General features: G+C 43.3%; 1 protein-coding gene across 1 annotated transcript; it reads right to left on the bottom strand.

The window, feature by feature from the left end:
- RNMT (RNA guanine-7 methyltransferase) lies at positions 1–20,502 on the bottom strand. The gene is made up of 11 exons (XM_054164271.1): positions 20,446–20,502; positions 17,716–17,994; positions 15,867–15,999; positions 13,947–14,069; positions 12,035–12,150; positions 9,056–9,237; positions 6,619–6,783; positions 5,350–5,467; positions 3,075–3,176; positions 1,754–1,787; positions 1–759 (listed from the first exon to the last, which is right to left on the bottom strand). The coding sequence occupies exons 2-11, from the start codon at positions 17,947–17,949 to the stop codon at positions 722–724; spliced, it is 1,245 nt and encodes a 414-aa protein (XP_054020246.1). The 5' UTR covers positions 17,950–17,994; positions 20,446–20,502; the 3' UTR covers positions 1–721.
- Between the last annotated feature and the right edge of the window lie 5,863 nt (positions 20,503–26,365).

The raw sequence follows: 26,365 nt of genomic DNA, 5'->3' as shown, positions 1-26,365 counted from the left end.
TGACATTGAGATTGAAGACTTTACAAATTCAGTTCTTTCAGAGCAGTTTTGTACAGAACAAACTCCTTTAATCTTAAAAGCACCATGAAGAGACACCACATATCAGCAAGGACAAAAAAACAGGAACCATGTGGGACTTCACCACATAAACTATACCATGGATACCACTAAGGTAGATTTACACTGCAAGCTTGAGCACAACACAGAGGCACTCAAGACTGACCTGAGTGTTACTTACTCTGCATGCAATGTAGACATACCCTACATGATCTGCATATGTCTCATAATGAACTAACTGAGCTCTGCAGTGACGACATTGAGGCCCTCATTCTGCACTACCAACATTAATAACTATTTCCCCATCAGTTTCAGGAGGTGCAGGGTCAGGCTTGTAATCAGAAACATACTCCTACTAACAAAACATTTCTAACATAATCTTGTGTCAGGTTCAAAGGTGGGTTTGGGGAGCATGCAGATTGCTTACAAATGCTTAAAAAGACTGGTTCAGACTCTTTCTTATATACACACACACACACACACGAGTCCATCTGTCACAGACAGGCAATGCAACTCAGAATCATGAGCTTGCTCTCGGTTTTGGTAGTGTCCTGCACACTTCTAAAAATTAAAAAATAAAAAAATAGTTGCCACAATGGATTTCTGACCATTCCAACTTGCACATGGATATGATCTCTTCTTGCTGCACCCAGTACGTGAGGTTTCACTGCTGCTTCTCAAACGCAAATACCAAGTAAATACCTAGAACAGAAAATGAGAGTATTTAAAGTTACAGCTGCCTCTGCCACTTAAGTTTCCAAGATGTAAAGAGGATGATGCTCTGCCCAAACAACCAGTTAGCAAATTACTGAAATAATTAACAAAATCCTATGGGTTCCCAGTCATTCCAGCAGTTGGATCCAGCATGCTTTTAGACACGTTGTCACAAGAGAGCTAAGAACACAAAATGTTTTAATGCTGATCTGGTTAATTACAGAATGCCTTCGGTTGTAAGAGACCTTCAAGATCATCCAGTCCAACCTTTAATCCAGCACTGCAAGGTCACCATTAAACCATGTCCCCAAGCACCAGGTCCACAGGCCGTTTAAACATCTCCAGGGATGGCAACTCCACCAGTGCCCTGGGCACACCATTCCAATGTTTGAGAACCCTTTTACTGAAGAAATATTTCCTAATATCCAGCCAAAACCTCCCCTGCTGCAGCTTGCATCCATAATATGGTCTCTTCTCTCAGGCAATCAGCACCAGAACAAGAGGACACAGTCTCAAGCTGCACCATGAGAAGTTTAGGCCTGAGGTGAGGAGAAAGTTCTTCATGGAGAGTCATTCGCCATTGGAATGTGCTGCCCAGGGAGGTGGTGGAGTCACCATCCCTGGAGGGGTTCAAGAGGGGATTGGATGTGGCATTTGGTGCCAAGGTGTAGTCATGAGGTCTGTGGTGACAGGTTGGACTTGATGTTCTTTGAGGTCTCTTCCAACCTTGGTGATACTGTGATACTGCATCCATGATGCAAGAGTAACTCCAGTTAATGCTATTACTGAAATGGGAATGGAATTGACAAATTGCTACATCATTCTGTACATAATTAACATTTGCTGGTGCTGCATAAAAAAAAATCATCTGCAACTTACACCACAAGAACTAGATTAGCAATTTGGATTTTCCTCCATAACCCACAGGCTGTTTTATATATTTTCATAGAAGTCAATACTGAATTTTCAAAACAATACTTACTTGTTGCTTCCCATTCAGATTTACTCAAGGTCCCCTGGAAGTGGACAAGAAAAAAACAAATCAACAAAAACAGTTTCAACAAAAAAATGAGACAACAATTTAACTCAGGATAATCAATCTTCCACGGACCAAATTCTAGCCTGCCACACTGGCTGGTTATTTAAGGACTAGAAGAGCACTACTGCAGACCATACATACTTATAAATCCCCCAACTAGGGCCATAGGGAATTGGAACACCCCCAATGACAAAACACACCTAGATTACATTGGTGTAGGAGAATAGGCCACCAGTCTGTTTCGGGGGTGCAATGCAGAACACACTGGGTCCAACAGCACACATCAGCATAATCACATAATCACAGAATTGTCAGCGTTGGAAGGGACCTCAAAGATCATCCAGTTCCAACCCCCTGCCATGGGCAGGGATACCTCACACTAGATCAGGTTGCTCAGAGCCACACCCAGCCCATCCTTAAAAACTTCCAGGGATGGGGCTTCTACCACCTCCTGGGCAACCTGTTCCAGTGTCTCATCACCCTCATGGTGAAAACTTCTTCTTAACAACCAATCTGAATCTATCCACTTCTAGTTTTGTTCCATTGCCCCTAGTCCTATCACTACCTGACACCCTAAAAAGTCCCTCACCAGCTTTCTTGTAGGCTCAAGCTGCTTCCAGGCTCAGATACATAACACATGGGCAGAAGTTAAGAGGACCTATGCCATGGTGCAGTCACCTTCCCTGGGAATATTGTCTACCTCCACCTAACATCTCCCTGCAGGCCACAAAAATCCTATGTGCAAGAGTAACTCCCAACCCACTTCACACATTCAGGAGAACAGCCTGCCTGGCAGCCTAAGGCACCTGCTTCCAGCTCAGCCTTCTGGATGCAAGCAGGGCAAGTGCACAAATAAAAAGCTGTTGCCATCTACCCTACAATTAAGAGGCATGAGGTAATAACAAGCTGGTTTTCTGCTCTGCCCACTCCATCCCTTTCCAGCAAGTCCTCACTGGGGGCACCATTTAGTCCATATGCCACCCACAGACCAATCCTGACCTAATGATTCATCTTTTCAAACAATAGTGAAAAAAGGCTTGTTCCAGCTGATTTCTTCTTTGCCAGGTGCCACAGCACCTGGCAAAAGAGGTCTTTGGTCTGACCTGACTGTTCTCATGTTAAGTTCATTGCTTAAAAGAAGCATTTTTCTTTTTCAAATGAGTAGATTTCAAACACAAACAGCAGGTTTCTTTTCCCTCTTGATGCAGGGACACCCACATCACCTATGACACCATTTGCTCTAGTGAAGCAAGAAGGAACTTACCAATGGTAACTTTGCCTTGCTATCTTTGATGAACTCTTTCGCATGCTCATAATCATCAGGTTTATCAGAAACAAGCCTGAAATCACCAGATGCAGAATATGGCTGAAGACAGAAAAAAAATATGATAAAATAATATGTAGTAAGAGACATTCATCACATCAGGCAAGAGACTGTCACAAGATAGCCCAGAATGGGTGCCAGGAATTATTTCGAGGATCTTAAATTTACATCTCTTCTTCATAGCACCTACAAGAGCAGTTCTGATATTCCCAAACTTCCCAGAAAATTCAACACCCAGGATTTAGAAAACAAACTTTATCCTTACTGTCTCCAAAAGAGGGGAAACAGAGTAACTGTAAAAATTATCCTCTGTGTACAGCTCATTAGGAGCATTACTTAGATATGCCTTCATCTACAACAGCAACTGAAGGAACCAGCCTCTCTTGAGCAGAAGTGCTAAGAAATGAGCAGGTGTAAGACTTCAAGCAATGCTTCAGTAACGCACAGGAGTTATAACACAAGCAGACAAGTGATTATTCAGAACTAATATAGACTTCTTTAGGACCCCAGTTACTGCATGATTGTCTGTACTTCAACTGATTCTTCAGAACTAATAGAGACTTCAGCACTGGTTAGGCCACACCTTGAGTACTGTGTCCAGTTCTGGGCCCCTCAATTCAAGAAAGATGTTGAGATCCTCAAACGTGTCCAGAGAAGGGGTCTGGAACACTAGCCCTGTGAGCAGGGAGCAGCTGAGGGAGCTGGGGTTGTTTAGCCTGGAGAAGAGGAGGCTCAGGGGAGATCTTATTGCTGTCTACAACTACCTGAAGGGAGGTTGTAGCCAGGTGGGGGTTGGTCTCTACTCCCAGGCAACCAGCAACAAGCTATGCAGGAGGAAGTTTAGGCTTGATCTTAGAAGGAAGTTTTTCACAGAAAGAGTGATTGTCCATTGGGATGGGCTGCCCAGGGAGGGGTGGGGTCAATGTCCCTGGAGGTGTTTAAGAAAAGACTGGATGAGGCACTTAGTGCCATGGTCTAGTTGATTAGATAGGGTTGGGTGATTGGTTGGACTTGATGTTGCAGGTCTCTTCCAACCTGGTTGGTTCTGTGATTCTTCAGGACCCCAGTTACCGCATCATTGTCTGTACTTCATAATGCGGTCCTCTGCGGTAAGCAGACAACAAATTAAGACAACTCTTACTTTTCCAAGGACAAAGATGGTTTGTCAAAGGCTGTGTCACTATGCTACTGCAATGAGCCCATACAAAGCACTGTCACTGTCTGGAGGACAGTCAAGTTCACCTGCAGCCCATGTGACTCTGTTTAATGAGTTACCAGATACTTGATAGTTCTATGCTGGAAAATTTCTACTGTTTGAAGGATGAGGAAAGCAGAGATAACTGTGAGGAAAACCCAAGCCTCAGAGAGGGTACTGAAAAGCTTCTCTGAAGCTCCTGAAGTCATCCAGGAAAAGAGCTTGGGGATTAAAAAAAAAGTATTACAAACATTTGGCAAAACTAAAGCTCAGTAACAGCTAAGCCTCATTTTCTTCTACAAACACAGCCTGTCCTTTTATTCCTACCAAGACCGGTTTCTGTCTTGTGAATCAATACTCCCTGCACAAAGACCCAGCTTTAAGCCTCTCTCTGCTGAGGAAGAAATGGGTCACCATGACCTGACACTAGGCATGAATCTTGTGCTTCTGCTTACTTTTAGTTGTTGTTATAATAACGAAACCTTTCCTCAAAATAGAAATTTTATCTATTAAACTGAACAACTCTGCTGAGTGCTGGTACCCAGGTGATGGTAGTGGCAGGATGCAGAGGTGGCTTTTGAGGAGAAGCCAGGGTTGTCCCATGCCAGACATAGGTGGTTCCACCAGCTCCAAAAGAACCACCACAGGACATGGCTGAGCCCTGCAGCCATGTATGAGGCACCCCTGGGAAAGCAAAAAACAGCACAAAAGCTGTGAGAGAGGAGTGAAAGATGTTAAACTACCCTGCAGACACCAAAGACAAAGAAGAAAGACAAGGAGGTGCTGCAGACACCAGAAAAGACTCCCCAGCAGCCTGTGGTGAAGATCATGGTGAAGAAGGCTGTTCCTCTGCAGCCTATGGAGGACCACAGTGAAGCTGATATCCACCTGCAGCCCATGGAGGAGCACATGCTGGAGCAGATGTGTATACCCTGAAGGAAGCTGCAACTCTGCAAAGCCCCTCCATGTGCAAGCTGTGGAGAAGAGCCCAATGAGAAACAGATTTTCTGGCATATTTACCTCCAAGGCCTGCATTCTCTTTAACAACATTTTATGCTCATAGTTCTTGACTTTTTCTTCGTAGAATTCCCGAAAGGTCATTTTGTAGACTAATTTCATACCATGCTTCTTCGCCATCCTGCCAAAATAATAAACTTCATTAGGGAGGCCACAAAATCAGTGCTAGCAGACTCATTTCATACCGTGCTTCTTCACCATTCTGTCAAAATAATAAACTTCACCAGGGAAGCCACAAAATTAGCGTAGTTTTAGTTTCACAGGAATCACTTGAAGCCACAGCGACACCTTCTGGCATTGGCTAGGATGGCACTGTCTAGAATCCAGGGTTTAAGTCAAGATACTTAGATTGAAAAAACTGCACCAGCACCACAAATTGTACTTTTTAAATCAGGACAACAACAATCAACCCAGCAATTTACAAACATTTTAACAGGGAAAAAAAAATATTTTCTTCCAGTACAGAAGTAAGTTTCATTTGAACTTGCAGACAGACAACATTAATCTCCCCATTATGTCAGACACTAAGTCTAGTAGAAAAAGTCTCTCTAGATGTATCCATAGTGTCTTACATCTTAATTATGTAGAGATACGTTGGTCAGACAGCACTGAAGTTACAGGTGTCAGTCACAGGTGCTGGTATTTTTCATACAGAACTACAAATGAAGTGTTTGAAAATAGACTGAAGGGAAATCTTAACATTGTTTAACAACTGAGATTAAAGAGCAGGGAAAAAACCAACATGGAAACATTTGTTTGCACCTCAGGAGGCAGGCTGAGAAAAGCAAATCTAAATTCAGACAGATGGAATAGCAAAATGTATGCTCACAGATGAGGAGGGAAAAATAAGTTGTAGGGAAAATCCTACAAAGACCCAATTAAAGTTGGAGAAATCAAGAAAGAAGCACCGTGATGAGGTCACAATATACAATAAGGCTTGTTCAGGATTAAAGAAAGGTAGAATGAGAGCCCCCCAAAAATTAAGACTAGAAGTTAACAGCACTGAAGGTTTGGTGACAGATCCATCATATCAGAAACAGACATTCTTGTGTAAGACCAGAGCATCTTCAGCTAGGTGCAATGAACAGATTGTGGATGGGAATGCAAGAAACCTCTGCATTTGAGGCAACAACATAAATGAAGAACTGAAAAATACAGTAAGAAAGCCAAAACATATTTTTCTGGAAGTATTATGCAATGACACACAAACTAAACAAATAATTCTTGTGTTCCACAGCTTTCGTTGTATAATGGAATCAAAACTTAACGTACTCTTCCAGTAATGGAAAGTAAACCAAGAACTCAGGGACATCAACCACTTCTTCCAGGTGAAAATCATACTTGCAGCCAAACAAGGGATACTCTCCCTTCTTTTCAAATTTTACACTATACACATCATTGCCAAAGGAGTTTGTTTCTGAAGCTTCAAGTCTCTTTCTGTAACATGAAATATAAACAAGCATTAGTTGACCAGTTTTTGACAGTCAGAGACAACTAAGCGTAAGAGGCCTTAGAATGTTTCTCCCAGTACTACAACATTCAGTGAACTCTGTAGTTTCCCACCTCCCTCATCTCATAAGGCAATGAAATGAAGCAGTATATTAGGTTTTAACAGCTTATCATTCCTATGCAACACATCAAGGACTAAAAAATGGAGCTAGAACATTAATCTTCAGCTCAAACACAGCCTACATGGACAAGGCAGGCTTCTTGGAACAACCACAGCAAAGCCCTGAGCTAATTCACAGAATCATAGAATTGTCAGGGTTGGAAGTGACCTCAAGGATCATCTAGTTCCAACCCCACTGCCATGGGCAGGGACACCTCCTACTAGATCAGGCTGCCTCATCCAGTCTGGACTTAAAATCCTCCAGGCATGGGGCTTCCACCATCTCCCTGGGAACTTGTTCCTAACATCCAATCTGAATCTACCCACTTCTAGTTTTGCTCCATTATCCCAAGTCCTGTCACTACCCAACATCCTAAAAAGTCCCTCACCAGCTTTCTTGTAGTCCCCGTCAGGTACTGGAAGGCTATAATAAGGTCTCCTCGGAGCCTGCTCCTCTCCAGACTGAACAATCCCAACTCTCTCAGTCTCTCTCCATAGGAGAGGAGCTCCAGCCCTCTCATTGTCCTTGTGGCCCTTCTCTGGACACACTCCAGCTCATCCACATCTTCCTTGTAATAGGGGCTCCAGAACTGGCATTCCCCAGGCTGTGGCTATTTTGCAATTATTTAAGTCACTACAGAAGGTTTGTGTGTGAAGATCTCTGTGTCACACCTGAAGAGCCATGGGTGCGAGAGACAATTAGTTAGTATAGATTTACCTCTTTGAGTTCATGAGTGAGACTTTCCTGACTAGAATCTGTAATTGTTACCAAAAATTTGCTCTTGTTTGCAGAAACAAAAAGACTTTCTATAAATCTCCATAGAGTGAAGGAGATTAGTAATCTAAATGGCCTGTATACCTACTAGAAAGGGGATCTGCAAGATTATCTGTGTAGGTGTAGCTTTTAGAACAAATACAAATCTGGCTGCTATTAGTATGAGCCTTAAGTCAAGTCTTAATGACAGTTTCTTTAAGTTTTTGTTCAGAGTTTAATTAATAATAAAAAGGGGACTGTTGAGTGACATAAAAACACTCAATGCCTTCGATACTAAAGGCTCCAGTCATACAACCCTTGGAAAGAAGGAACAATGATTGCACAGGTTATGACAATCTTTGGCTTCAGTGGGGCAAATAATCTCCCCTATATTGGTCAGTGTTAAGACTCAGATTGACAGGGTGCTGGGCCATCTCATTTAAACTACACTATCACCTAGAAAAGTTGGACCAGATTGGTCTCCCAGGCAACCAGCACCAGAACAAGAGGACACAGTCTCAAGCTACGCCAGGGGAGGTTTAGGCTGGATGTTAGGAAGAAGTTCTTCATAGAAAAGAGTTATTGGCCATCGGAGTGGGCTGCCCAGGGAGGTGGTGGAGTCACCATCACTGGAGGTGTTTAGGAAGAGACTTGATGGGGTGCTTGGTGCCATGGTTTAGTTGATTGGATGATAAGTTGGACTCGATCTCAAAGGTCTCTTCCAACCTGGTTAATTCTATTCTATTCTATTCTATCACTTGATGATGCTTCACAGGCTGGGAGAGGTTCTCTTGCCCTGTTGAGGCTGCATCTGGAATATTGTATCCAGTTCTGGTCCCCTCAGTTCAAGAAGGACCCCAGGGAACTGCTTTAAAGAGTCCAGCGCAGAGCTACAAAAATGATGGAGTAGAACAGCTCCCTTATGAGGAGAGACTGAGGGAGTTGGGGCTCTTTAGCTTGGAGAGAAGGAGACTAAGGGGTGACCTCAAACATGTAAAGGGTGAGTGCCAAGAGGATGGAGTCAGGCTCTTCTTGGTGATGCCCAATGGTAGGACAAGGGGCAATGGGTGGAAATTGAGGCATAGGAAGTTCTATGGAAACATGAGGGAAAGTTTTTTCACTGTGAGGGTGATGAAACACTGGAACAGGCTGCCCAGGGGAATTGTGGAGTCTCCCTCTCTGGAGACATCAAAAACCCACCTGCATGCATTCCTGTGTGATCTGGTATAGATGATCCTGCTCTAGCAGGAGGGTTGGACTGGATGATCTTTCAAAGTCCTTTCCAGCCCCTAACATTCTGTGATTCTGAGACTTTTCAAAGGCTAACAGAATACAAAAGCACTTACACAAGTTCAAAGCTGTTTGGAGTTGTGCCAATGAAATAACCTCCAGGAGAGAGGTTGCCACAAGCATTTTTAAGCATCATGTCAGCCTGTTCGTAAGTCTCAAATGAGTAATGGTAAACAAACTGACAGCTGCAAATGTCGAAGCGCATATCTGGGTCGTTGTATTTGGAAGACAAGAGATCCTGAAATAGATCAAAACCAAAAATGTAACAAAAGCCACAGGAACAAGCATGATTCACTTAAATCTTCCAACAAATACACTACTCCCATAATTCTCTGAAGTTTTTCCTTTCAGCTCCCACTCCTTCAAATGTTCAACAAGATGAAAAAGGTTAAGGGTAAGAAAGTACCCTGCTACTCAGAACACCACACACAGCACTTGGGAACAAAAAGAATACAAACACACTTTCCAAAGTTACCATGTCCTCAAATTATTTTCCTGTTGTCAAGTAACAGCACTACACCCAAAAGGACAAAACCCAAGGTTAGTTACTTAATAGTTTCCAGAGTTATTTTACTGTGAGTGTTTAGAACTGGCCACTGTTTAGCTGGTAACAATTATTACAATAAAATGAACGTTCACTTTACTAAGTCTCTGTAATGAGAACACTAAGCACACAATTGAGAAGAGTATGGGTTGGTTAAAATAAGGCAATTTGCACCAAGCTGCATATTTGTATCCTCACTCAGGTTCATGTGTACCATCATACCACTCCCCACCCCACATCAATTAACCACTAACTGAAGAACTTGGAGCCTTTGAAATTTGTCAGGTTAAGCTTGCCAGTTTGATCCTGTACTCAGAAGCTCTCCAGTTCTTTTTTCATCAGGGTTCTTTTAAACAACACTAGTAGCCACCATACAGGAGTAGGCAAGTTCTCTCCAAGGCCCATGATATGCACTCTAAATATTTCATATTTCACAGTTCCACCCAAGTCTCCCTTTGCTCCCAGTCTTCCCATCCACTCACTCACTCCCAGACTCTACCAGTTCATATCTCATACTGTCAAGGATCTGTATATGGCAAGACAAAAATGGACACTTCACATACCCATAACAGTGTTATTTGTTTGTTTACTCCCTCTCCACATTTTAAGAGGTAGGAGGAACTAGACAAGCTGTGAAAATGAGATTCTGATCAGTGTACAACATAGGTGATAGAGGTGCAAAGTCAGGGAGATGACCTTTGGTGTTCATGGACAGGAAGAAAAGAATGTGCAACACAAAATACACATCCATGGAGCTATAATAACAACATTAAAAGATCCCCTTCTTCCCTGTCAAAATGCTCTCTCCTCTTTTCCCATAATATAATTGAGTAGAAAGAGATGACCTGGAACTTGCACCAGACTGTAATCCTCAGAAGGAGAGGCAATCAAGAATTCCATTGAACAACCCTTCCTGCAAGACTGGGAAGAATAGGCTCAGCCTCTCCACAGACCTGCTGGAACCAGGTAGGCTTTGTCCCTCAGCCTGTATCAGCAGGACACTCTCAGCCTTTATCTCTAGGAAGCAAAAGCAGTCCTGATGACAAACTGTCTCCCAAGCCTCAGCAATATATTTAGTATCACCTCCAGACATTCTAAGAACTCTGCTCTGTCACACAAGCTTTGAAAATAGGTATTGCAGTAATTAAAATGCTGCTAGGGAAAAAAGCCCAAACAAACAGCACACCTGAGATAAGCAAAATGTGCAAGTCAAATCAGAAAATGCCCCCGATTCATTCCCTAAAAAAAACACATTCACTGAGGTAGTTTCCAGCATGTGATGCTGGCTCCCAGAATTCCAGAGGCAAGTTGTCATTCCCTTCCCCTTGTCAAGGGAAAGAAACTGAAAGCACCAGATTTATTATCTGAAAAAGACACTCAGGCTTCAAGAATGTACAACAGTAACAAAATGCATTTAACTACAACCTATGCCAACTTTTCAGCAGCCCACCTGGCTGATTCTCCCCATAGCACATACATCCTGATCTTAAACATGCCCAAAGTATTTTGGCAACTCCCAACACTTCCTACCCTTGCTTAACAGAAGAATGCTATATCTCCAAACTATTAGAATAGAATAGAATAGAATAGAATAGAATAGAATAGAATTAACCAGGTTGGAAAAGACCTTTGAGATCATCATGTCCAACCTATCATCCAACACTACCCAATCAACTAAACCATAAAACCAAGCATCCTGTCAAGCCTCGCCCTGAACACCCCCAGCGACGGCGACCCCACCACCTCCTCAGGCAGCCCGTTCCAGTGGGCAATCACTCTCTCTGTGTAAAACTTCCTCCTAACCTCCAGCCTAAACCTCCCCTGACGCAGCCTGAGACTGTGTCCTCTTGTTCTGGTACTGGTTGCCTGGGAGAAGAGACCAACCTCCGCCTCACTACAACCCCCCTTCAGGTAGTTGTAGAGAGCAATAAGGTCACCCCTGAGTCTCCTCTTCTCCAGACTAAGCAACCCCAGCTCCCTCAATCTCTCCTCATAGGGCTTGTGCTCCAAGCCCCTCACCAATCTTGTTGCCCTTTTCTGGACACGCTCCAGCAAGTCAACATCCTTCCTAAACTGAGGGGCCCAGAACTGGACACAGTACTCGAGGTGCGGCCTAACCAGTGCAGTGTACAGGGGCAGAATGACCTCCCTGCTCCTGCTGGCCACACTGTTCCTGATGCAGGCCAGGATGCCATTGGCCCTCCTGGCTGCCTGGGCACACTGCAGGCTCATGTTCAGTCTACTGTCAACCAGCACCCCCAGGTCTCTCTCAGCCTGACTGCTCTCCAGCCACTCTGACCCCAGCCTATAGCTCTGCATGGGGTTGCTGTGGCCAATGTGCAGAACCCGGCACTTGGATGTGTTAAATCTCATGCCGTTGGACTCTGCCCATCTGCCCAGCCTGTCAAGGTCCCTCTGCAGAGCCTCTCTACCCTCCAGCAGATCAACTCCTGCCCCCAGCTTGGTGTATTACACAGCATAAAAACTGTACCTTGGTACTGTCTGCCTGTATAAACTCTGCATCAAAAATATGTTCATTGTACCGGCATCGGGCTTTCATATCTTCGTATCTCTGCTTGCACTGCTGCACAGAAATGTCAGCAATATCTGTATGTGGAGAGAAAAATGTAAACAGAAGAATGTGCAAACTGCTCCCCCAGACCAGAAAACTTCCATGATTACTGGAGCACAGCAGGTCCATTGCAGCAAGAATAAACGTTGATCTTAACAGCTAACACTTTGAAGGGAACAAACGCTTTTATTTCTGATTTGCAGAAAAGGAATTCAGTTTGGAATAAGCATTTGGAGGACTGCAAGAAGGCTGGTGAGGGACTTTTTAGGGTGTTGGGTAGTGATAGGACTAGGGGGAATCTCCTCTCCCAAGCTAGAGAGGAGATTTAGATTAGACATCAGGATGAAGTTCTTCACCATAAGGGTAGTGAGACACTGGAACAGGTTGACCAAAGAAGTGGTGGAAGCCCCATCCCTGGAAGTTGTTCAAGGCCAGGCTGGATGTGGCTCTGGACAACCTGATCTAGTGTGAGGTGTGCCCCCTGGCAGGGGGGTTGGAACTGGATGATCCTTGAGGTCCCTCCCAACCCTGACAATTCTGTGATTATAATTCTGTCACTTTCAGCCTTTGCTTTAAGGCAAAAGTTGTAAACTGAAGGTTTTAGAAATCTCCCATCCTCAAAAGTGCAAAGTAAGTCTCCAAAATTTCACATGACAGGTACTAGGTGATTGATACTAAGTATATTAAGTGTCAAGTGCTGATTAGCTAAACCAGTTCAGCTCCCAGGGTTTCTCAAACAGTACTGAAAGCTCTTCATCCTCTTACAAATATCCAAGTTGTTGAAATGCAATTACTTCTAATACATATAATATATACACATACATACATACACATGTATAATATATATATGCCATTATATCCTGACATATTTCATCATGGGAAACTTCTTTTTCATTTTCTTTTGAAGACTGTTACTCTTTCAGACAAGTTTCACTGAGTGATAACAGTTTGCACCCATTTTAGAACAACATGCAACAAACTTAGAGAATTGCAAAACGGTGGGAGCTGGAAGGAACCTTTGGGGGTCACCTAGTCCAACCTCCCTGCTAAAGCAGGGTCACCCAAAGCAGGCTGCACAGTATTGTCTCCAGGTGGATTTTGAAAGACTCCAGAACTTTGTAAGTAAGTTAAATTAACTGTATTTGAAGACTGTCAATTGAAACAGCCAAGAAAGAACTGTGAAAGGTAAAATAACCAAAATAATTCCCACTAAAGGAATGCTATGAAATTTTAGTATCCAATTAAATTTGATGTAAAACTACTTCCAGTGATTCTCCTTGGGTTGCTTTCTGGGAAAAAGAGAGGGTTATCTCCTTCCCAACATCTAAGCAAACTATTTAAATAAAAGATTTCTTTAAACAGCTTTCAGCTCTCCCCCTTTCTAAGTCTGAAAGTCTTTAGTTGATTGCAACACCCAAGACAATTTTTTTTTTTGTGACAACACTGTGGGTTTTATATGTTTTTATAAAGGTAACTCCTCTCTGGGTTTTCAGAACATGTGAAAATGCTACAAGAGATTACATGAGGGAGTAGAGATATAAAATGTCAGTCTTCTTTCCCAGTGCTATATTTTGCCTAAGGCAATCTGTGGCAACTGTGTTTCTTCAGTGATACAGGTTTTTATCTATGAGTTGAACTGGAAGCTAACTACACAGAAAATCAATGGCTCTTACATTGGTGCTAGCAATCAAGTTGATGTCTTCGAGTTAATAAACCAACCAGGCATAGAATGTGTATTATTTCATTGTTTGGAAATACAAGACTGGTGACATGCTTGGATTTCCCTAAAGCACTGAGGTAGTTTTCCTGCAAAGTTCTTGTGTCTTCTTACCAGTACAAACAAGTTTTTTAATTCTGCCTTTCTTCCATTTCAGCAAGTCTCCACCTTTGCCACATCCTAGATCCAAAACAGTTATATCATTCTTTTTCCGTCGTACCCGGTCTATGAATTCACCTGGAAAGACAGAGAGAACACACAGAGAGGTCTCAGTAATTCACTTGTGCTGTACAAAGAAGGACCAAAAGGATTTGGGGATTTTGAAACACCTCAGAACTTTGCCTGTAAGCCCTCTTAACACTACAGACTTAAACCTCTTTTTCTAGAAACCACTAATGATGAAAGGAACCACAAACCTTTAAAACTACAGAGAAGAAAATGAATATTTGCTGTGCTTAAGATGCTTTGTTATGTGACTGGACCTCTGAACCACTTCCCTGGCAGGCAAAAGCAGAACTGCCCATTGCCAAACAAGCACCCTGTACTTGAGTATGGGAACAGAGTTCCCTTTTATGGCCACGATAATGAAGGCAGATGTTATTTGAAAGTATGGGAAAAGTCTTTTGCAGAAGAGTAAAAGCCAATTAAATGCATCAGCCACAACATTTCCTTGTGGACACACTACAAAAATGCATAAAGTTTTCCACTCGCCTTCCTAAGCTTCTCAGTAGCATTAGCTTCTTCTTTGCTGTCTCTATGCAGACCAGTCGAATTTTCTTTTCTATACCCATCCTGTCTAGATTATCACTGCTCTGACTGATGTTGGCATATTATGCAAAATCTATCAGCATGCCAGCAACTCTTCTTCGCAGTAAGAGTCATGAAATATGTTTTGGTGCAACTGCTGTGATGCCACGCTCCTGAAATTCATCACGATGGAAAAGCTTCAAACACAGCCTTCAGGAACAGCATTAGCTAACCCTTTAACATTGCTTCTAACCACTCTGATACAACACAACAAAAAGCTGCACACTAAGATAAATGGTGCCAACACCTCCTGGCACAGATCCCTCTTCATCGATCTGTGCCGGTAATTCTTTTCTTTGTTTGCAGATATCTGATGGCTTTGTTTCCTCACTTTGGAACTAATTTGTGGGAGAGCAGATTTTTGCCTTTCATCAAAAGCTGCTGATTCTTAAAGAAGTGCAGCTTCTAGTGTTTTCTCTGTTAAACTGCTGACTATGGGTAAGACAGAAAATAGTTATGTGTTCAAGTTTCCTGCTTAATCAAGACCTGAGGATGCACTGCTATGGGAAAAGGGATAAGAAATTCTTTGAGACAAATTCAGATAACAAGAAAAGCTCAATGTAACAAGAACAGATAGCTTCTTTAAGATTTAAAGCTGTACTTTTTTCTTTTAAAATGTCATGAACAGTGTCCCCTTCAATATCTGAAGGGAACATACAGAAAGACTGGGGAAGGACCATTTAAAAGGGCTTTTAGTGATAGGACTAGGGGCAATGATTTGAAACTGAAGCAGGGTAGATTTAGGCTAGACATAAGGAGGAAGTTCTTCACAATGAGAGTGGTGAAATACTGGAACAGGTTGTCCATGGATGTAGTTGAAGCCCCATCCCTGGAGACATTCAAGATTAGACTTGATGTAGCCTTAGGCAGCCTGATGTAGTTGGAGCTGTCCCTGCTGACTGCAAGGAGGCTGGACAAGATGACTTTTGAGGGTCCCTTCCAACCTGATGCAATCTGTGACTCTCCATCCAGTACCAACTTTTTCTAGTTTTCAGGTCAAATGACCTTTAAAACTGTAGCATACATTTGGCACTCTATCCAAGAGATTCAAAGTAAGACTACAGATATTTGAATGCACTTTAAAATCTTACGTATTGAAGAAATGAAGTGCCATAACCAACAGTAAAAAAAAAAACCAAACAACAAACAAACAGAAAAAAGTTACATTTTGATCCAGAAAACAGCGACATTCTATAAAAGACTAAGAAGTCAGGTGAGGAAGCTTACCAATGAGGACACTCTTTGTCCAATTATTAAAGTTTCGGAGGTAGAATATGCGAGACTGGCTGCGTTTTTCCAATCCAACCTCTTGAAGCTCATTATAATGTGCAGCCACAGCTTGCCCATGGCCTGTCTGAAGCTGTAGAAAAGAAGGGAGGAACAGACTCAAGCAGTGACTTCTTTCTATTACTTTTTCATTTAATCATCATATCGGAGATTTCTATCCTCTGTATCAACAGAGAGGCAGTCAACACTCAAGAGATTGTGCTCCTAATATTTCCTCACCTTAAAAATAATCTTCAGTTATACATTAAAAAAAAAGATTATAAATAAAATACAAAGCAGCAGAAGACAGAGAAGCAACACAAATTCTGTGAAGTGCTGTGTTTGAAAAAATAGTACAAACTAGAAATAAGGCTTCTCAATTAAAACCCACAAACATGCTACAAAGCCCAATCAGGGATGAGTTCCCAATTGGAAGTATTTTCAAGAGTTTACTACAAAAGTCAACATCCTGGTATTTTGCTATCCAAAGAGCAGCTCCTCAAGGGAAAAGAAGGCTTGATTGACTTGAATATACTGCATGAATTCTTCGGTGCTTCGTATAATTTTGGTAACCTTCAGAGGGAACAGAGACACTTGTCTGGAATCTTGATGACCCCATCATCTGTTCATTACCACACTCGGCTGACTGCTATTCACAAATATTTTGACCGCTTCTAACGTTTTTTAGTGTAAGCACAGATGGCTCCCTGAATGGCTGCTGGAGATGACGTAAGCTAGAGCAGCTGACTTGGACAAGTGTGAGGCACATATTCATGCAACCCATTAACACAGCTGCTGCAATTACATCTAGATGCTGGCAGCTGTGTTCAATGCAGTCACCTCCCTACACCCTCCAGCTACACAAAACCAACTTACTTCTTGTCCACCTAAATCTTATCCCAGGACTGCCTTAATAAAAAGATGAAAGGCCTAATAATGTTTCTACCACAACAAAGGGCACCCTTTTATTTGACCAGACTCCTTTGCCACAAATTAACATCCTGTGGCAAAATTCTGAATAGAGAAACAAAACACTAGGTCAAAGACATTTTCAAATTACACTTAAACATCCCCTAAAGCCAAAATTAGACTGGATCAGCCTCAGTTTCAGCAAGCTCATATATAGTAAAGGGCAGGAACATATAAAAGAAGACCTTTGTTACCCTCTTGGGTGAAAAGGACAAATATTTCCTGCTACTCTTCCAGTCTTAACAAAAACAAATAAACCAGCATCTCTGAACTTTTCAATACATCATGTTGCTAACAAATTACACTGGAATTTTATCAGAGAATTCAGTTTGTAGTTTTCTAAATTACACAACAGGTTACTGAGGAAATTAAAGGGGAGAAAAAAAGTCTTATGGGAAGAACCTCCTGTGAACAAACAACTCTCCTAACACACTGGGTAACAACATAGAGGATCACAGGATGTTAGGGGTTGGAAGAGACCTCTGGAGATCATTGAGTCCAACAGTCCTGCCAGAAGATATGAATACAAAACATGGGACTTGGACTAATGCCAGGGAACCCTGTGCCACCAGACTGCTACCACACAGATAATGAAACAACAGCCTCACAAATTAGTGAGCACGTGCAGAGATCAGTTTTCTTAACGTTTTAATTACGTGCCCTCTTTCTCCTCCTTAAGGCCAGCGCAACTTCCGCAGCTGTTGTTTTGCTACCCACAGACTTTGACATTTGGTGTTTCATATCACTTCACAGATATTTAGCATAAATAATTTTTAATCTTTTCTTCAGCTGCAGCTTTGAAACAAGGATTTGAGCACAGCCTGAAATAAATGATACTCACTCTTTTATCAGGTTCATCTTCAGGATCTAAATTCTTCCTTTTTGCACTGCCATCCTGACTACCACTGTCAACTTCTTTTTCGCTTTCGGTGGAGGGTACTGCACCTGAAGCTGAACCATCATTGCCTTCCCCACCAACACCTACATCTGCCTCTGAAGTATGAGGCATTTTCTCTGCTTCTTCATCCAAAGGCTTCTCTACTTCCTGTTCTTCTGTCTTGGTTATATCAGCCATTTTTGACACAGGTTACCCTCCTCATCCACTGATCAGAACAGAAATCTGTAGAGGTGGGGGGAAAAAAATACCACCAATTATTTTCAGTGCTGAATTTCACTTACCCAGGGTTACAGTCATGAATTTCAATCATAATACCGGCATTATGAATAAAGAACATGCCTTTGCTTTAGACAACTAAAGACTTCCAATTTGACTAGTTATTTAATATAGTACAATAAAATATGGAATTTCAAAGTACTGTCAACATAATAAAATCAAATTAACATCAATCTTTACTCTTCACGCTTTAATCGGCCACTGTTTTCAAGGGGAAGGCTCCTAACGAGTGTCAAACCATATTCATCAAGTGGACCACTATGCAGAGATCCCAGAATGGCTTTTCTCAAAGACCCTCAAAACAGATGACTTAAGGAAATAATTTTTCCACTACAGTACAGCACCTAACTCATGCTTCCAACAAGACACATCTTCACCAGTTTCTCAGATGCTTTTAAGGCCTCAGTTTAGAAACAATCAGAATTTCATGACCAGTGATGGCAACCAAGTGCCTAGGGGGGCAGCTCCATTGGAAGAAATACCGGAGCTGAAAACACTCAAGAGGAAAAGAGGATGGGACAGGGTTATGCTCACCACCCATTCTCCCTCAGGGGCCCATACTGGGACCAGTGTTGTTTAGTATCTTCATCAGTGAGAGAGACAATGGAATCATGCGCACCCTCAGCAAGTTTGCAGATGGCACCAAGCTAAGTGGTGTGGTCAACACACTGGAAGGACAAGAGGTCATCCAGAGGGATCTGGATAGGCTTGAGAAGTGGGCCTGTGTGAACCACATGAAGTTCAACACAGTGAAACAAGGTCCTGCACCTGGATTGGGGCAATCCCTGGTATTAATACAGGTTGAGGGATGAAGCAACTGAGAGCAGCTCTGCAAAGAAGGACTTGGGGGTACTGGTGGATCCAAAGCTGGACATGAGCCAGCAACACACACTTGCAGCTTAGAAAGCCAGCTGTATCATGGGCTGCACCTAAAGCAGCATAGACTGCAGATGGAAGGAGGGGATTTTGTCACTCTGCTCTGCTGAGACTCCTTCCTGCTGGGTCCTGCTCTGGAGCCTTCAGCACAGGAAAGACATGGACCTGTTGGAGCAGGTCCAGAGGTGACCACAAAAATGATCAGAGGGCTGGAACCCCTCTGCAGTGAGGACAGGCTGAGAGAACTGGGGTTGTTTAGCCTGAAGAAGTAAAGGCTCTGAGGAAGCCTTATTGTGGCCTTTCAGTAGTAAAAAAGAGGACTTATAAGAAACATAGTGACAGAGGGGGTTTTGGCAGAGTTTTTTGCTACAGGACAAGGGGTTATGGTTTTAAACTAAAAGAGGGAGGTTTCAACTACAAGGAAGAAGGAAGTTTTTTTACACTGAGGGGGGAAAAATGCTGGCCAAAGTTGCCCATAGAGATGTTTGAAGCTCCATCCCTGGAAACATTTCAAGTAAGGCTGGACAGGGCCATGAGTAACCTGATCTAGTTGAGGATGTCCCTTCTCAGTGCAGGGGGCCTGAACAGAGGCATTGAGACTAAACAGAACCTTTGTTCCAAGCTTAACTTTTAGGTGTTTGTTCCTGCATGTATCTTTTTAGGAACATAGCTGCCCAAATCACAGAGTTTAGCAACGCTCAGCAAGAGATAACAGGATGTTGGCAGCATTGTTTTGGGGATAGATGGTCCATATCTAGTGTCCAAAGCAAAAGAATTGTGGTCTTGAGCAAGTTACAAACAGTTTATACTTTAGCTGTCGGCCAATGGATGCAAAGACAATATGCAGGGCCACGGTTTACTACAGGACACTATGAAGAAGACTAATTTGTCACTAGAGACCACCAGTGGCCCACGACTCATCATAGAGTATAGAATAGAGCATGCATATTGTAGTAATGAATATGTTAATTGTACGTTAGTTATATGAGTATGCTTATGAAGTCTTGGGAGATCTGCTGCATATGTTTAATTGCTCTCGACATAAACTGCTTGACTTCAGGATACGGTGCGGCTCGCCTTTGCTAAACTATTCCCATGTGCACCCCAGAACCAGGCTCTGAAGGCTTTCTGAATTTGCAGTACCACTCCAACCCAAACTATTCTATGGCACTACGAAGCCAGACGCGCAAAGCAACCGACTCCGTGCCGCCACCCGGTTAAGGGGCAGAGCCCTGACGCCTCTTCGCTGCACCACCTGGGGGCAGCACAGAGAGAGGGGGCGCGTCCCAACGCCGGCAGGCACTGACCCTTCAGGGCAACTTCCGAAGGCCCCAGGAACCCGCCGAGGACCGACCCACTTTACCTAGGAACAAAGCGCGCTCCACCACCCAGAAACTTCAGCCCCGGCCACCCTGTCTACCCGCTGGGCAGAAGACTGCAGTCTGGCCCGCCGCCACACCGCGGATCCCCACAGCCAGGCTGCCCGCGAGGGCGAGCGGCGCCCCTCGCTCGCTCACTCACCCACTCGCTCTGCCTAGCACCTCGCCATCTTGTTTGGACAAGTGACGCACCCGGAGCGCGGCGGCGGGAAGAGTGACGCCAGATCCGGGGAGGTTGCGGCACTGCGTACGCGTGTAACGTGATGCCGCCCGGCCACCCGGCTCGGCCCGTTAAAGCGGAGGGACTACAGGCCCCAGAAGGCCATTGAGGGGGGTGGGAGGCGCGCCTGCGCACTCGATTCGGCCGGGCCTCAAGGTGATGGTGGGGACGGGAGCTGCTGCACGTTGCCCTGCTACGAGGGCGGGCGGGGCGGGTAGGAGGGAGGTGTCGGGAGTGTGGCCTTTGGTCTGCCGCCGTCCAGTGTGTCTCTATGGCTCGGGGCCCGTGAGGAGGAAGAGGAAGAACGGTGGCTTGGCCACAAGGTACTGCTGCTTGGTGTGGCTGAGGGAGAGGGGTTGCCGCCCTGGAAGGGGTGAAGGAGGGTGCGAGCATCTCCCGGAGCTCCCCTAGGCGAGCGGTGGCGGAGGAGCGAGCGGAGCCACGGCGAGTGATGAGGAGTGGCAGGGCCTACGAGCATTAGGCGGCTTCCCCCGGCAGGTACAGGTGCCCTCAGTCCCAGCCGGTTTGGTTATCGCAGTCCTGGGGGATTGGGCTCCCTGACTTGCGGCTGCGGTCCGGCCAGGGGGAAGCTGGGGCGATATGCCTGCCTGGAGCTCCGTGGGTCTCTCCTAGCTGCTTTCTCTTCCTCAAACTCCAGGGCCGTCGTGTCTGGCGCAAAAACCCGTCGTTGGACCGTTAAAGGGCCGTAATTAGGTTGTGCTCCTGAGGGTGTTTATCTGCCGAGACAGCCTGTTCCGCACGTGTGTTCAGACTGCTCAGAGCGGCCGTGCAAGCATTTCCTTGTCTAATGAATGTTTTACACAGGTTTTGGTGACCCTCTTGTGGCACATGACAAATACAAGCCGGCAGGAAAATCTGAAAACTGAGACACCTCATACCTGCTTACTGGTAGAATTATGTTCTCCTGCTATTTCGGCACGCACGTTCTCTTATGTTTTGTATGGCCTGGCTTAGGAGGTTTCTGAATCCATGGGAAGCAGTGGGTGGCTGAATGAGATGTAACCTGGCAAAGTTGCCTGGAGTTACGGTTCCCATTATTAATCAGTTTCTGGTGATTAACTGCGGTAGTTGTCTAGGGAGTCAGGCTGAGAAGTGATAAGAACTTGATTTAAGACTGTTAAATCAAATTTGGCTTTATGTCAAGTGGTATAAACCGTATGTTCAGCTTCATTTATGTCAATTTCTGAAATGCCTTCTACAAGCTGTCACAAAGAGAAAATGTTAATTTGGGCAGTGGTACGTGAAGTGTCCTAGAACTCCTAACCAAAAGTAGTTCTTAAAGTGTTTCTCAATTTACTTAAATCCCAAGATGATGTTGCTGCTACAAATATAAACATAAAATGATTTGCCAAAGTTTTGCTTCTTCAGGGAGAGGCAGGGAACAGGTTCCTCATTTGGAATGTGTCACCTGTGCTGCTAGCCTATATGACTTGCAGCTGCTTCTGTGTGGGAAATGCATGCACAGGGGATAACGTGTCCCCCACCATCCTTCTGTTCCTATGGGGTTGGCAGTGTATGTTTATCTCCTTTTCTGTTTGAAGGCTGTTTAAGGCAGAGTGGGATATGACTGGCCTCTGTGGCAGTACTATTGAATTGCAGTTGCTGCTTGAGAAGCACTTCAAATATATTTTTTTTTTCCTCTCTAATGGATGATTTGAGTAGGTGGATATCAGCTGACTTACAGATGGCAAAAGTTAAGAAAGCAAATTCAGACTGTCAAAGAGTATGTATGGACTGTAAGAAGTTAAAAATTTGTCTGACCTCAGCTGTGAAAGATTTGTCTGACATCAGCTGCTATAATCAGTAAAGTAGATCTGTAGGCAGTAATAAAAGAAGGTTTCATTTTGTGTTGTCTCCTAAAAGGATGTGTTTAGCTCTCCTGCTGTTCTTTTCTCCAGATAAACTAACCTAGCTCTCTGTGTGCTTTCAGGCATCACTAACAGACTGAAGCCCATTCTGCAAGATGAGGAGTTGTTGATCTCCCCTCATCTCAGATACCAGCCCTCATTTTGCATCTTGACAATTTCTGGATCTGTGGGGAGTTCTAACTGGTCTTGAAGAAAAGGTATTTCAGTATTAAGAATGGAATTAAAACCACTAGAACTGAGGCTTGGGCCCAAAATATGACTGAAGTCTTCCTAGAAAGTACACAATGGATCATGAAGATCCTCACTGTAGATTGAGGGTCAACATTGAGGTGAGGGATTCTTAATGACTATAAGATGTCTCTAGTAGATTCTTTGACTTGAAACAAAAGTATTGTGCAGTATGGCAATATCAGAAGAATACTGCTCAAGTTAGAGGACTTTTTCTTGGATTATAAAAACTCTAACATCTACAGATGTTCATGTCTCTGTCATTATAATAAAATTACAGTTAAGAGTAGAAAGTAACTAGTCAGTTAAAAAAATCCTTATGATCTATTGTAGTGATACTTTCCTAAGTTCAGTTGGTCTTGAGGATACCAGTACAAGTGTTTTTGAATCCAATATACTTTATTAATAATTAAGTCAAGAATACAATGCTTCAAGCTGTCGGGAAAGTTACAGTTCAACGAGGTGTTACTGGCTTAGTGGACCAAATTGGTGTACCCAGTTATGTCAGTCCTGCTACCTTCTATCTGCCATAGACAGTATGCAGGTCAGGAGAGAAGTAATTCCCCCTTTAAGGCACTGGATTATACAGTAGAGCTTTAACCTGTCTAGACTTCTGAAGCCAAGTTCAGGTAACAAACATTGCATTCTCTGAACAGCTGTAGTCCTTTCCACCCCGGTATCTTCCAGCACTCACTTTTCTCTGCATCATCTTCAAACTAGTTACCTATTGTATGAGCTAACAAAAGATGGACTTTTTTTTTTTTTTCCCCAAATGCAGCACTGCTCCTTCCAAACAAAGACATCTGGATGGAAAAACTAGGTCTTGCATCAAAAAATGAAAGTGCCACTCTAGCTGAGCTATACACTTTAATTCCATGGATCTATTGTTTAATCTTAGCCAAAACCTGACCTTGACTGTCTGTAACAGTTCTTGTATAAACAAAACAAGAAAGCTGTGATTGTGGCTTTGTAGCCTGCTGTAGCAGAAGATCCCCTGCAGCTCTCCAGAGCTTGTAGTCTGGCCTTGCTGTGTCGGATGAGAGAAGGGCGTGTGGGTTAGTGTAGCCAAGTGCTCATGAACAAACTGTAAGCCACAGCAGTAGGTTTTCTCAAATGGATGCATTTTATTTGTTCTAAATAAAAATACAAGTGGGTTTACAGCAGTTCTAGAAGTTTCTTCCAAAAGTGGCTGGTGGAAGAGTTGAGTAGAATGTGAAGGCACTTATTTTCTAACTGTGATAGTAATGCTTGGCTCTAATGTGTGGATCAAAAGCCGATTTTGCTGATACTAACATCAGATGGCATCTTTTGCTTCCTGTTGTCTCAGGCCACAGGACAGTGCTTTGTGACAGAGGAATGTTTGTGTGCTGGAACATGAGTCTTAGGCTTTGTTGATCACATCTCCTAGAGGGCAGTGTGCTTCCAAAGGCTGTGGTGGTGCAGTCACAGAATTCTTTTCTTGATCTGAATACAGCAATGTAGTAAATCTGCTACTTGAGACTGGGCAGAAGGGTTATTTGCATCCTGTTACTGAAGTCCTTACAGAGTTCCTCCTAGTGCAGAGACAAAGTTCAGTGTCAAGAGAGTGCTCTTTCAGACACTTGCAGATGGTGTAATTTTGTTGTTTGCATGGCTGGCAGTGCTGGCAAACACGTCCTCTAAAGAAAAGATGCTGTATAAGGCATTACATTGAATAGTGGTCAAGAAAGTTTATCCACTCAGGTATGAAGAACTTGATAAAAACAACACTGCTTTTGTAAGAGCAGTTCACGTTCACTTGTAGAGATGTGAGATATAAGCATTCACAAAAAATTAGATGAAGAGTGTGGATTTGAGCATGTGTGTCTTCTGTAAATGTTATGATCAGCCTCTTCACACATAATTCTTCAAGATGCTCTGATTGATACTCCACATATTTCCCCATATGGACAAGTTTGAATTCACAACAGAGAATTCAACACTTAACTTTGAGTATTTAGAAAAGATTTGTACTGGAAGTGAATGTCTGCCAACAGTAGTGCTGCTGAAAGATGAACATTCTGTTTTGTTTTTTGGTTTGGGGGTTGGTTTTTTTTCCTGAGAAAAATGACAGCTTTTCAGTGTTTGAAAATGTGAAATAAATGTGGTGAGAAAAGAAATGGGGGGGGGAAAAAGTAATCTTGAACCTAATGCTTCCACTGTGACTTTTCTTATTGAAGCTGTTGTGTTTTCTTGTTTGACGGCTTGGGTTTTTTTCCACCCACTTTGGAGGTGATTTACATTCATTTGGTCCTGCTGTGTAAGGCTTCAGAGTGTTTTGGGGTGTATTCTTCGAAAGTTTTAGATGCACTTTGAGTAAATTTGAGCAAAAGGCAGTGAGGCAATATCCAAAATGGCAAGTGATGCAGGATGAGGTAGAAGGCTGTACAAAGTTGAAGTGAAGATCTGAGCTTAAGTGTATTCCTAATAAACACCTTTTAGAATTAGACAAGAGAAAAATATTTGAATGCCTCAGCTCTTATTCTGTGGTCTGATCAAATGGGCTGAACTTTGAGTTAGCATCGTTTGTTTTATGAAAGTCCTAGCATCTCTAGTGTCTCTAGTTGTTTTCATTAGACCTTTCAGGAGTAAGCATTTGATTAAAACACCAAGAGCCATTTAAATTAAATATTATAACATTTAGTTTATATACCAGTGAAGTCCTGAGTGCCCAGAAAGATTATAGAGGCTGGGTGCAGAGAGCAGCTCTGAAGAAAGATGTGGGTGTATGAATTGATAACAAGCTCAGCAGTGTGCTCTTCTGATACGATGATAGGCTGGGGGAGCTGGGGTTGTTCAGCCTGGAGAAGAGAAGACTCCAGGAAGACCTTGCCTAAAAGAATCCTACAGGAAGCCTGGAGAGGGACTTTTCATAAGGGTGTCTAGTGATAGGACAAGGACAATTAAGCTGAGGGACAGTAGGTGTAGACTGGATCTTATGAAGAAGTCCTTCAGTATGAGGGTGGTGAGACTCTGGAATAGGTTTCCTGGAGAGGTTGTGGATGCCTCCTCCCTGGAGGCATTCAAGGCCAGGTTGGATGAGGCCTGGAGTAGCTGAGTAGTTGTGAGGCCTCCCTGCCTGTGGCAGGGAGGTTGGAGTAGATGATATCTAAGGTCCCTTCCAACCTAAACCTTTCTATGATTCTGAATTTAAAAGATTAGCTTGGTTACTAGAATCCAAATCATGTATAGCAGGAAGTCTTGCACAAGCTGGAGTTCAGTTTTGTCTGCAAACTTACGGCTTTCTCGATGGCTCTGGTAGTGAAGGGAGATATGCACAGCAGCTCTGAGCTCTAAACAGATCTTCATAAAAGACACATCTGTGCCCTGAACAGCTGATAGTCATGTTGCTAATATGTGTTACTAGGTAGTGTCAGAACTCTTGAGATGTTCAGCGAAAGTTGAAAGACCAGAGGAATCTGCCAGTAAAATTTACTGAACTATTGAGAGGGGGGGATCCCAAGAGATCTTCAAAAAATATTTTGGTGTAGAAGAACTACTCATTGTTTGCTTCAGCATCTAACCCCTCACCAGTCTAGCTGTTGTGTTTTTCTGTGGAAGTTCAAAGCCATGTGAAGGGAGCTGCCAACCTAAGGCTTCCTCATGTGAATTAGTTTTGCAGCCCCTTTTTATTATGCAGTAGAAACTTTCCACTGCTTTGTAAACTGCAGCACTACACACTCCACACACATCTCCATGTTAATAGG

The sequence above is a fragment of the Dryobates pubescens genome, chromosome 9 (assembly GCF_014839835.1).
Source record: "Dryobates pubescens isolate bDryPub1 chromosome 9, bDryPub1.pri, whole genome shotgun sequence".
Classification (NCBI taxonomy): Eukaryota; Metazoa; Chordata; class Aves; order Piciformes; family Picidae; genus Dryobates; species Dryobates pubescens.
The sequence above is the reverse complement of the archived record's forward strand: the minus strand, read 5'-3'. Positions and strand labels throughout refer to the sequence as shown.

Excerpts from the sequence above, each read along its gene's own strand:
- RNMT (XM_054164271.1), bottom strand. The coding sequence starts at position 17,949 with ATGGCTGATATAACCAAGACAGAAGAACAGGAAGTAGAGAAGCCTTTG. Across the intron at positions 1,788-3,074 it reads GCAAGGCAAAGTTACCATTG|GGGACCTTGAGTAAATCTGA; the intron begins GTAAGTTCCTTC and ends GTCCACTTCCAG. Across the intron at positions 760-1,753 it reads ATCTGAATGGGAAGCAACAA|GTATTTACTTGGTATTTGCG; the intron begins GTAAGTATTGTT and ends TTTCTGTTCTAG.